This window comes from Cebus imitator, unplaced genomic scaffold, assembly GCF_001604975.1.
Source record: "Cebus imitator isolate Cc_AM_T3 unplaced genomic scaffold, Cebus_imitator-1.0 Scaffold698, whole genome shotgun sequence".
Lineage (NCBI taxonomy): Eukaryota > Metazoa > Chordata > Mammalia > Primates > Cebidae > Cebus > Cebus imitator.
This window is the reverse complement of record NW_016108013.1, coordinates 102,248-114,939: the sequence shown is the minus strand read 5'-3', so window position 1 is coordinate 114,939 and position 12,692 is coordinate 102,248. Positions and strand designations below refer to the sequence as shown.

General features: G+C 40.7%; 1 protein-coding gene across 2 annotated transcripts in view; it reads right to left on the bottom strand.

Moving 5' to 3' along the window:
• Positions 1-622: 622 nt before the first annotated feature.
• ALG8 (ALG8 alpha-1,3-glucosyltransferase) overlaps positions 623-12,692 on the bottom strand; it is a 40,993-nt gene continuing 28,923 nt past the window's right edge. Inside the window, exons 8-13 of one of the 2 annotated variants that reach the window (XM_017518692.2) lie at positions 11,733-11,853; positions 8,294-8,433; positions 6,048-6,187; positions 3,718-3,815; positions 3,335-3,407; positions 623-876 (exon numbers count right to left, since the gene is read on the bottom strand). In XM_017518692.2, coding sequence (XP_017374181.1) covers positions 645-876; positions 3,335-3,407; positions 3,718-3,815; positions 6,048-6,187; positions 8,294-8,433; positions 11,733-11,853 — 804 coding nt within the window. In that variant the 3' untranslated portion in view covers positions 623-644. The remainder of the gene's footprint in view (positions 877-3,334; positions 3,408-3,717; positions 3,816-6,047; positions 6,188-8,293; positions 8,434-11,732; positions 11,854-12,692) is intronic. The other variant, XM_037734975.1, reaches the window with a different exon arrangement.

Here is a 12,692-nt window from a genome sequence, read left to right as displayed (position 1 = left end):
GAGATGGGGTTTCACCATGTTGACCAGGATGGTCTCGATCTCTTGACCTTGTGATCCACCCGCCTCGGCCTCCCAAAGTGCTGGGATTACAGGCTTGAGCCACCGCGCCCGGCCCGTCATTGTATTCTTTCAAAGAAAAAAAAAATCTGGAACAAAGTGTACAGAATGGGGACAGTATACCATCTGCCTGTGTGTAAGCCAAGAGGAAAATGCAGGAGCTGGTAATGATCCAAAGGTTTTTTTGTGCATATAAAATGGCATTTCATTTATATTTCCTTAGCACAGGATTCTAATTATGCTTTATATCCTTACAATGGTTAGCACACTAGGCTACAAATAATTATGTGGTTAATCAGACTCCCTGTTTGGCTTGAGCAAGCACAGCAGTCTGACTGATCTCAGACAATTTTAATGGGGAAAGGCGAGATATTTTTTTCAGATGTGTTTCAGTGTTTACAGAGGGCCAGTGGCTTCTCGCCATGGTGACAATAAGGTTGCTAGGCTGGGTAAGGCCAAATGTGGAAGAATGGTGCTCCAAACAGTTCTACTGAAATGAATGGCTGATGCCACTGGCAACTTTCTTCAAGTTCTGGTTAATTTCCCATGAAATAACTGCTTGGCACACATCCAAGCAGTTCCTTTATTCATTGTTTCTTTGTCTTGACAACAGGAGGGTCAATCAATACTGAAACATACAGTTTGAACCAAGCATATGTGATGCCCACTGCACAATACACTGAGGTCAGTAGCAAAGGGATGAAGGGGTACTTCAGCTTCCAGGAGGTGAGAGGGAATACAAATTCACAGCAGACTTCCAGAGGCCCCAGGCCAAGTAGGTAGAAAGTTTCCATCCAATTAAAAAGAGGTTTTTCCTTTCTGAAGGAAAAAGGAGAGAAAATTTTGATTTTACGTGAGTCATCCTGGTTTAGCAAACATTTTCCTAGCTAAAGCTTCCCCATCTGCACTATCTTGTTGTCAATTATTATAGCCAAGGCCAGAGTCAAGAGCACATTACATTTCACATTTAGGGCCAAGTACAGAGGCTCATGCCTGTAATCCCAGCACTTTGGGAGGCCGAGGCAGGTGGATAGCCTGAGGTCAGAAGTTCCAGACCAACCTGGCCAACATGGACAAACCCCATCTCCTCTAAAAATACAAAAACTAGACGAGCAGAGTGGCACAGGCCTGGAGTTCCAGCTACTCTGAGGCAGGAGAATTACTTTAACCTGGGAGGCAGAGGTTGCAGTGAGCCAAGATGGCATCACTGCACTCCAGCCTGGGCAACAGAGTGAAACTCTGTCTCTAAACAAATAAATAAATAAAAATAAAAAATAAGTTTCACATTTAGGAAAAATGATAATGATATACCTTATATTATCTCAACAATCCAAATTTATCCATTCATCTACTATGTTGTTACTTAGCTCAAGCTGCTCAGAGAGAATTTGTCATGAATTTGAAAGAGGTAAAGGGAATAAGAACACTGGAATAAGAACATGAGAAACAATATAGAATTGAGGATTTTAAAATATTATTTTTTGAGATGGAGTCTTGCTCTGTTGCCCAGGCTGGAGTGCAGTGGTGTGATTTCAGCTCACTGCAACCTCTGCCTCCTAGGTTCAAGCAATTCTTCTGCCTTAGCCTCCCTAGTAGCTGCAATTACAGGCACTCACCACCATTCCCAGCTAACTTTTGTATTTTTTATAGAGATGAGGTTTCACCATGTTGATTGACCAGGCTGGTCTCGAACTCCTGACCTCAACTGATCTGCCTGCCTCAGCCTCCCAAAGTGCTGGAATTACAGGCATATGCCACTGCACCTGGCTTAGCATTTTAAAAATATTTTTTATTTTGGTAAAATATATATAACATAAAATTTGCTATTTGTTTAACCATTTTTAAGTCTACAGTTGAATGGTATTATCGATAATGTACACTCATCGCCACTATCCGCCTTCAAAATATTTTCATGACTCCAAACAGAAACTATGGAACCATTAACAATAATTTCCCATCCCCCTGTTCCCTCAACCTCTAATCTACTTTCTTTCTCTACAAATTTGTCTGTTCTACAATTTTATATCAGTGGAATGATACAAGATTTGTTCTATTATGTCTGGTTTCTTTCACTTAGCATGTTTTCAAGATTCATTCATGTAGCATGTATTGGAACTTCACTCCTTTCTTTGGCTGAATACCCATTATATGTATATATCACACTTTATCATGTATTTGTTGATGGACATTTGGGTTGTTTCCATCTTTTAGCTGCTGAGAATAATGCTGTGATGAATATTGAGGTACAAGTACCTGTTTAGTCCCTGTTTTCCATTCTTTTGGGTATATACCTAGGAGTGGAATTGCTGGGTCATATGGTTATAACTGCATTTTAACATAGTTAATTACATAAGTTTTTATGGACACAATTAGATATAAACCATAAGCAAGCTTTAAAAAATTATAGTTAACATTATATACAGTTTAGAAGAGAAAAAATGTCCACCTATAATTCTGTAATGAAATTTGTACATAGCCAAGCGCAGTGGCTCATGCCTGTAATCCCAACACTTTGGGAGGTGTGGTGGGTGGATCACCTGAGGTTGGGAGTTCGAGACCAGCCTGACCAACATTGAGAAACCTGTCTCTACTAAAAATACAAAATTAACCAGGAGTGGTGGTGGCTCACCTGTAATCCCACTACTCGAGAGGCTGAGGCTGGAGAATTGCTTGTACCCAGGAGGCAGAAGTTGCAGTGAGTGGAGATTGCACCATTGCACCCCAGCCTGGGAGACAAGAGTGAAGCTCCATCTCAAAAAAAAAAAAAAAAATCAGCCGGGTGCAGCTGGCATGCCTGTAATTCCAGCTACTCCGGTGGCTGAGGCTGGAGAATCGCTTTAACCCAGAAGGCAAAGGTTGCAGTAAGTGGAGACTGTCACCCCCCTCCAGCCTGGGCAACAAGTGCGAAACTATGTCTCAAAAAACAAAAAAACAAAAAAACAACCTGTATATAGTATCTTTTAGTTTTTTCCATATGCATCTGTATTTACATTGTTTTATTCATAAAGCATATTTTACATTCAGTTTTTTTAGTTTTCGAGTTTTCATATAAGATTTTAATTTAGGTTGTCCTCAAATACTCCCCCGAACTAAAGGTACAAACTACGTTGTCTCACCTGAATGACGGGATTGAGTGATTTCTCCCTCTATTTACCAATCGTTTTGTAATGTTGTTATATTACTGTTATAACTTAAAAATAAAATTTGAAAGGCTTATCTGACCATTTAGGGGTAAACATTTCACAAGAGTAAATATAATTTAATTTTTCTTCATTACCTGAATAATGTCTTCAGTGAAGAAATACTATATATGGTGAATAGTAACATGAGTAAGATTTTAATGGGCAGTTCTGTTAAAAGAACAGAAAAAAAAACAAGATAATTTAGCATATGAGAGAAAGATTTATGATGCTTAAAGTAATATAAGCACACAGACACAGCTATATGTGCTAATAATGCTTTTTAAGCTTAGTTTTGCATTTTCGTGACATCTAGAGATACTGAGAATGAGGAGCAAATGGGAGGTTTCACTTAAGAGAATGAATGATCTCTCTCTTTTCAAGAGATTTTAAGGTTGTTTAAATCAGATGTATTGATCTCTAGGCCTAGATGAAAAGAGCGTGGTAGTCAAATATATCTCTCTCAAAAGAAGCTGTTTACCTGGTGCAGTGAAGAGCAGAGGAAAGAGGGAATAATGTCCTGTTGTGGTCAGAATCAGAAAAACTGAAGCATCTCCTGCTTTTCCCACAGACAAAAGGCTAAAAATAAAAATTGTTATAATAATTTCTTAAAACAACTGATACTACATTTGCAAATAGCTTAAATAAACTGCATCTCTTATTACTTTAGAACTGGCTTAGGCATAGAAGAACAAGCTTTCTGAACAGTGTTTGAGAGATTTTTTTTTTAAAACAAAACAAAACAAAAAAGAACATGCTGATTTTGCCACAAGTTCAATTTAGTTGAGAATATTAGTTTTTTAGTAGGAAACTTTAAGCAATCAATAGCATGTGGCAAACTAAATCAGGGGATATCTATAAAAGTATCTTCCTTATGGCTGGGCACAGTGGCTCACACCTGTAATCGCAGCACTTTGGGACACCAAGGCAGGCGGATCACCTGAGGTCAGAAGTTCGAGATCGGCCTGGCCAACATGGTGAAATCCCATCTCTGCTAAAAATACAAAAATTAGCTGGGGATGGTGGCAGGCCCTGTAATCTCAGCTACTCAGGAGGCTGAGGCAGGGAGAATCACTTGAACTCAGGAGGCAGAGGTTGCAGTGAGCCGAGATCGCACCTTTGCACTCCAGCCTGGGCAAAAGAGCAAGACTGTCTCAAAAAAAACAAAAAAGAATCTTGCTTCCCTCAGTAATCGCCTTCTCCAAAGACAGAAATGTGGGAATGGGAGCTGCCTAGTGGTGGCAGTTAAGGAAAGAGGACTTGGCGTTTCATTTCCAACCCTATAGCTCATCTCTTGGACAATGCCCTTCACCTGCTGGTGTTGGTGTGAATTCAGACTACAGACATTAAAAGTTTTTCTTGGCCGGGCGCAGTGGCTCACGCCTGTAATCCAAGCACTTTGAAGGTCAAGGTGGATGGATCACCTGAGGTCGGGAGTTCAGGACCAGCCTGACCAATATGGTGAAACTCCGTTTTTTTTTAAAAAAAAAAAAGTTTTTCTTTTATTTTTTAATTTGGAAACTCCAAGCTGCTAAATAAATCCAGACAAGCCATACACAGGCCTGACAAATTTGCTTATGAACTTTCAGAGCTTAAATGATTTCTCAAGATTTAAGGAAAATATCAAGAAAAAAGGCTATTACCATTTATCTATCGATTGGGTTTCCACTATACCTAAAATGGATACTACTACATTTAAAATGCTTTTTTTTTAGCATGGCATAGTGGAAAGATCATAGATTCAACATCATAAGATTCAGGTCCTAACTCTGCTTCTTGTGAGCTCTTATGACATTGGACAAGTCACAAACACTCTGAGCCCTAGATCCTTCAGATGTTAAGAAAGGAAATAGGCCTGTTTTGGTGGCTCACACCTGTAATCCCAGGGCTTTGGGAGGCTGAGGTAAAAAGAATGCTTGAGCCCAGTGGTTTGAGACCAACCTAGGCAACACGGCAAGACCCTGTCTATACCAATAAAAAAATAAAACAATAAAAAGGGAATAATACCCATTTATCTTATCTTTCTTTTTCTTTTTTTTTTTTTTGAGACAGGGTCTTGCTCTATTGCCCAGGCTGGAGTACAGTGGCGCCAACTTGGCTAACTGCAACCTTCGCCTCCTAGGTTCAAACGATCTTCATGCCTCAACCTCCCAAGTAGCTGGGATTATAGGCATGCACCACCATGCCTGGCTAATTTTTGTATTTTTAGTAGAGATGGGGTTTTGCCATGTTGGCCAGGCTGGTCTCAAACTCCTGTCCTTAAGTGATCCACCACTTCAGCCTCCAAAGTGCTGGGACTACAGATGTGAGGACCATGCCTGGCCAATTATCTTAAAGATTATTGTGAGGCTCAAAAGAAAGAATGCAAAACAAAAACAGTTCTGAAAATCTGAAAGGTAGTACAATATCAAGTATTATTCCAGAATAGACTAAATCATTACTTTGACTAACAACACTTAACAGAGAACCATGGGATCTTATTTTCACAGACAGGATGACACCAAAGCTGAGGCGTTTTCTATAACATACTGCCCCTCAGTGATCAGATCTAAAAGCCCGGTTTCATGTACTTAATTACTACAGTGCTTCTTTCCAAAAATGAAGAAACAGAAACTACATGCATTTTTGCATACCTTCAGGGGTCCAAGAATCCCAAGTTAAGCATCCCTGTTCTGTCCTAGTAGAAATCTGTTCCTATACATCTTTGTTTTTGCCTATCCTGGTTAACAGGACAAGAAGGGACACAGCAAACAGAAAATCGGATCATTGTAAAATATGCCGAAATGCTTACTGGCTGAGCTATCTGCTTACCTCATTGGGAGAATTGCTAGAAGTATGGCTTTTTCATGGACATGCCACCCAAACATAAAGGAGCTCAAGGCACAAAGAATTAAACATCGGAGAAAGCCTCTGGGCCCTTGGGGTTTAAACCAAAGACAGAAAATAGAGGGCTAGAAACAATAGGCAAAGATAAACTTCAGTATCATTTGAATAGACTTTACAGAAACAGAGTTCAGGTGAAGGCAATTTGCATCATCTCTGAAAGACAGCAGATCTTAGACAATTCTTCATGAAACTGGAATCATTCATCACTTTGTGCACAGTCTACCAAAGTTAACATAAAAGCAACAACTCAGAAAAAGTTGGCATTTGATGTATATTTTTAACTCATTAAAATTAATTCTACTGGCTGGCATGGTGGCTCATGCCTATAATCCCAGCACTTTGGGGGCCAAGGTGGAGAGATCACTTGAGGTTAAGAGTTTAAGAACAGCCTGACCAATACAGTGACACTCCATCTCTACTAAAAATACAAAAATTAGTCAAACATGATAGTGGGTGCCTGTAATCCAGCTACTCAGGAGGCTGAGGCAAGAGAATCCCTTGAACCCAGGAGGCAGAGGTTGCAGTGAGCCGAAATTGCGCCACTGCACTCCAGCCTAGGTGACAGAGTGAGACTCTGTCTCAAAAAAAAATCGGCTGGGGGTGGTGGCTCACACCTGTAATCCCAGCACTTTGGGAGGCTGGGGTGGGTGGATCACAAGGTCTGGAGTTCAAGACCAGCCTGGTCAAGATGGTGAAACTCCATCTCTACTAAAAACTACAAAAAGGCTGGGCGCAGTGGCTCACACCTGTAATCCTAGCACTTTGGGAGGCTCAGGCAGGCAGATCACCTGAGGTCAGGAGTTCAAGGCCAGCCTGACAAACATGGAGAAACCCTATCTCAACTAAAAATACAAAAAAAAAAAAAATTAGCCAGGTGTGGTGGTGTATGCCTGTAGTCCCAGTTACTCAGGAGGCTGAGGCAGGGGAATCACTTGAACCCTGGAGGCAGAGGTTGCAGTGAGCCAAGATCGTACTATACTCCAGCCTGATGACAGAGCAAGACCCTGTCTCAAGAAAAAAAAAACTTAGAAAAAATTAGCCAGGCACAGTGGCAGGTGCCTATAATTCCAGCTACTCGGGAGGCTGAGGCAGAAGAATCGTGTGAACCTGGGTGGCAGAGGTTGCAGTGAGCTGAGATTACACTACTGCACTCCAGCCAGGTGACAGGGCGAGACTCCGTCTCAAAAAAAAAATTAATTCTACTATCAAAATTAATAATTAAGTTCTGGGATATATAGCCTAACAACTTATTACAACTTCATAGTTTATTAATAGTTCACTTATTAATGAACCTATTAGGTCAAACTACAGAAGTTCATAGATACTTCTGAGCCAACGAATTAGCTTTACCATATTAATAAATATCTAGATTTGTGGTATGGAAGGCCACAGAAACTATAGGTAACTCATAAGGCTGAAATTTTAGGAAAAAAGTTTTACCTCAATTAAAACAAACAGGCCAGCAGAGCTTAATTATCTACGTATCTATACTGTCATGTAATTAATTGGGGTCAGGTGGTTGCTAGTAGGTGTGAAACATTCAGAAACCAAAATTAAAAATGAGTGTAATTATAGATAGGATTGAGTTGTTTATATTGAATTCTACTAAAATTATACCATGAAATTGAGGTCACTGCAATCACTAATGAAATTTTAGAAACAAAAGTTTCTAAAGTACTTAGAATGAGGCCTGTAAGAGCATCTTACTCGACTCATCCTAGGCTCAAAAAGCCAATGTCGACTCTCTCAACTCATTATCACCATCAAGACAAAACATCCATGCTGTCTAGATACATTATGAATTTTGAACATTTAGCTAAGGAGGAGAAAAACAAAACCAAATCTGGATATCCCTGTCACAAACATTTCCTCCTTTCTTTGCAGTATGGTCCATGCCTCTTCCTCCCTGGGCTTTTCTTTTCTTCTTCCCCCAGGGTAAACAGATGGTCTAACAGCCACTGGCAAGAATCTCTCACAAAGGCTTTACTGGTAATCCTTCCTTATGGTGTTCAAAGTTACTCTAAGAATTGCTAGGAAATACTTCAATCTGCAGAAGGATTACAGGCATGGAATTTATCCTACAGTTGGAAGAGCTTGAAAGTTGAAATTTAATCAGACAAAAGAAAAACAGAGAAAACTCAAGAAATGAGTACCATCTGTTGAGTTCTTACCAATATGGCGATCAGTGTGCATATAAGGGTTGCCAAGGGAGTCACAGAGGGAAGGACTGTATGTTGGAACTGCTGAACCAAGCCACTTGTCATTGAGGCCTTGGGAATCTTGTTGGGATCAAGAAATTTCAATTTCAAACCTATTAGAGCAAACAGATATTTTGTGTTATTTTTATCACTGAGTTACCACATATTAACAATCAATTCCTTGAGAAAAAAAGTAAGCTACTAAATTGTATTGCTGCTTAGAGGCTAAGACTTCATGAATTTAATCCTATACTATTCTACTCAAAATGCCTCTGGTCTTAAATGATAATATATCAAGCAGCTCTTTGCATTGGAACAGGGAATTTGTTCAGCTTATAGGAAACTTGTCAGCAGGCGGCACAAATGGTAACCTGCTCTCATCTCTGAAAGCAAGCTTCTAGAACAGTCTGCCCGTGTCAAAAGGAACTTGGAATCCTTCATCTCCTAAGGAGAAACCGTGTATTCCTAAACATAGCATCCAGTGACTTCCATGATCTTGTAGCCCCTTCCCACCTGCCAGCCTCATCTCTACTTTGTTAAATGCAGCTGGGCCACAATGAAATAACTGTGGGTCCTCAATATACCACTGTCAACACCTGTGTCGCTCTGCTCAGGCAACTCCCTTTGCCAAGTTAACTTCTAATTCAATCACCTGAGAAAGCTCCTACTTGCTCTGTCACCCAGGCTGGAGGGCAGTGGCGCAATCTCGGCTCACTGCAGCCTCTGACTCCCGAGTTCCAGTGATTCTCCTGCCTCAGCCTCCTGAGTAGCTGGGATTACAGGTACCCACTACCACACCAGTTAATTTTTGTATTTTTAGTACAAATGGGGTTTCACCATTTTGGCCACGCTGGTCTCAAACTCCTGACGTCAGGTTATCCGCCCACCTTGGCTTCCCAAAGTGCTAGGATTGTAGGTGTGAGCCACCGCACCCAGTCGAGTGAGCTCACTCTTACAGTGTTCACCACAAGGCATTACACTTGCTTATGTGCTCATTCCCTCTACTATACTGTGTTCCTTGAGGGCAGGAATGATGATGATTTCACTTCTATCCCTAGTACACAGAAGTTCAATAAATACTTACTAAGCTAATTCAGAGAATGACAATACAAGCCCCAACAAGCTTCGGATAACAGGACAGTCAGGGACAGTCTGAGCATCTCTAGGGCCCTGTTGAATGCCAGTGAAAATGAGTGCAATGTAGGAAAGATGTAGATTACCAAAATATTTTCTATTTACTCACCTCTTTCCCTTTCCCCTTTGGCCTGCTGATTCTCTTATAGCTAATAACTATCTCCCTGAAACACAGCTGTCTAACTCTGACACTGACTTTCCATGTAAAACACCTTCAAAGAGACAAACATACAAGTGAGGGTACAGTACAGCTTCCTGATTCAGACAAGGCAACTGGCCCTTGTACCCCCCTCACAGTATGCTGACTGTTTAAAGCTTTTTTGGAAATATAAATGTTCTCTGTGATTTCCCCATTAAAAAAAAAAAGAAATACAAATGTTAGGAATCACTCTGTAAGAATGCCATGTACATCAAGGCTAGATTCACAGTGAGTAACACAGTGACACAGTGTAAAAGTCATCACATACCTAGTGTATGATTTCATTCAAGTACTTATCAAAAACAGTAATAGCAGCCACCATGCATGGAGCATCTATCATGTGCCAAGGGCTCTGCACTTACTTCTGTTAGCCCCCTGAGGTAGACAGATGGAGTAACCTGCCCAAAGCCACACAACTAATAGGTGGTAGAACTGAACTCAGGTTTGTCTGGCTCAAAAGTCCCTGATACTGATAACTTAGTACTTTTTTATTCTTGCTTCAGTTCCTCACAACACACTGTATAGGAACAGGTAAAGTACTTATGCTTTTCGTATAGTGAGGAAAATAAGATGAAAGGACTTGCCAATGCCACACACTGCCATAGCAATTTATGCTGGTAGGCCTCCAAACCAAGTCATCAGACTCTAGATCTGGAGTCCCAAGGGCCAGATCTATGCCCTGTGCCTGTGTCTTTGCACAGAACTGAAACTATGAATGGTTTCTACTTTTAAAAGGTTTTAAGCAAGCTCACGCCTGTAATCCCAGCACTTGGGAGGCCGAGGCGGGCGGATCACCTGAAGTCAGGAGTTCAAGGCCAGCTTGGCCAACATGGTGAAACTCAGTCCCTACTAAACATACAAAATATTAGCTGGGTGTGGGTGGTGTGTGCCTGTAATCCCAGCTGCTAAAAGCCTGCTCAGAGGCTGATGCAGGAGAATTGCTTGAACTCAGGAGGCAGAGGTGGCAGGGAGCCAAGATTGCGCCATTGCACTCCATCCTGGGTGATAAGACCAAAAAAAAAAAAAGAAAAAAGGTACACACACAAATATAGACACAGACACACACACATACTGTGTGTGGCCTGAACAGCTTAAAATATTTATTATCCAGCAGTTACAGAAAAAGTTTGCTGACCACCACTCTTGATCATGCTGTTTTCCCACCAAGCTAGGTTGTATTCACAAATGAGAGACTGTGAGTTATCCAGAGTGAGTTATTTTTAGTGGAACCATCTCAAAGCATACCTTATTTTTCATTACAACCCAAATTTTAAAAAGCATAGCCTAGGTTTTTCATTTCTTCTCATCTCATGTTAAAATGCAGGGTAAATTTCTTTATTGATTTAATATCCAGAGTCACAACTTATATATGCTTCTTTCTTCTTTCTAATATATTTAGGTTTAAAAGTGGGGTGGGCCAGGTATGGTGGCTTGTGCTGGTGATTCCAGCACTTTGGGAAGCCAAGGTGGGAGGATCATATGAGACCAAAAGTCTGATACCACTCCGGGCAACAGAGTGAGAACTTCAACTCTAAAAAACAAAAATTTAAAACTCAGCCAGGTGTGGTGGTATGCACCTGTGGACCCAGCAACTCAGGAGGCTGAGACAAGAGGATAGATAATTCGAGCCCAGGAATTTAAGGCTGCAGTGCAGCTATGATCTCAACACCATTGCACGCCAGCCTGGGTGACACAGTGAGACCCTGTCTCTCTAAAAATAAGTAGGGGTTTGAATAGGAATGGTGAAAAGGGGAAAAAATGTAGGGTTAACTGCTGCTGCTGAATAACGTTTTTAATTAAGGAAAAAAATTACCTTTATAGAGTGTCTAAATATTTTTCTTTTTCCCCAGGAAAGGATCAATAACCTCATTATCACAAGGAGCTTTTATAAGGAAAACAGTCTGTTCATTGCACTAACGCCTCAGTCCCAAGAATTGCCCAGCTGTTCATCCTAAAAGCTGAAATGCAGGACTGGAGAACAAACAATTCAGCCACATTTTAAACACAAAAGTTTTCCTGTTTCTCCATGTGACCATTCTTTCAATATTCAGACTGGGTAACCAATGCTTGCTACCATACCGATGACAGACAGCACTTTGTCCAAACCATTGTACAAAGCCCAGAAGTTTGGAGCCCAATATGCATGGCAGAGGCCCCTCTTGAAAGGAAAGAGTCGGGAAAAGACTTGATGCAGCTGATTCTGTTGAAAAGAGAAATGAAACTGATTAAACAGTCATCAATCTTTTCCAAATTCAAAAAGAGAACTAGGGAACTCTCTATGGTATAATGTGGAGAAAGTTATGCGGTCTGGGTTCCAGTCTCTATTCCTTCAAGTAAGTGATTGTATGCTCCTAAGCAGTTCACAGAACCTTTTTTTGGTCTCACTTTGTCCACTGCCAGTGGGACAATATACATTAAAATACTTTGAATACAAGTCCATACTATAAGTATAATAATGGAAGAATTTACAAGCTACAAGGCAGAACACAGACTGCAGCTTATCCATGTCTACTAGGGTAAAGGGGAGAGCAGGGAAGACTACAAAAGATGTGATGCATTTTGGTTTTAGTAAGAATTAAAATTAATTATTGATTTCAGGGCAGGGAAGAAGGGGAACAAAGAAGATATCTGAACATTTGTTAAATTTTATGCACTTTAGAATGTTTACTGTCCATGTAAGATTGCAAAATTATTGATTTTTTTACAAATGAATTTTATCAAGTAGGTAAACTTACAAATACAAAACACACAAATCATGAAGATCAATTCTGTGTGTGTCTGTGTAACATATAAACATATAAATATATATACATATTTTAATGTGCACAAAACTGCCTGAAAGAATACTACCCTACCCAGCAGGACACAGTGGCTCCAGCACTTTGGGAGGCCGAGGTGGGTGGATCACCTGGTGTCAGGAGTTCGAGACCAGCCCGACCAACATGGTGAAACCCTGACTCTACTAAAAATACAAAAATTAGCCGGGCATGGTGGCACGCACCTATAATCCCAGCTACTCAGGAGGCTGAGGCAGGAGAA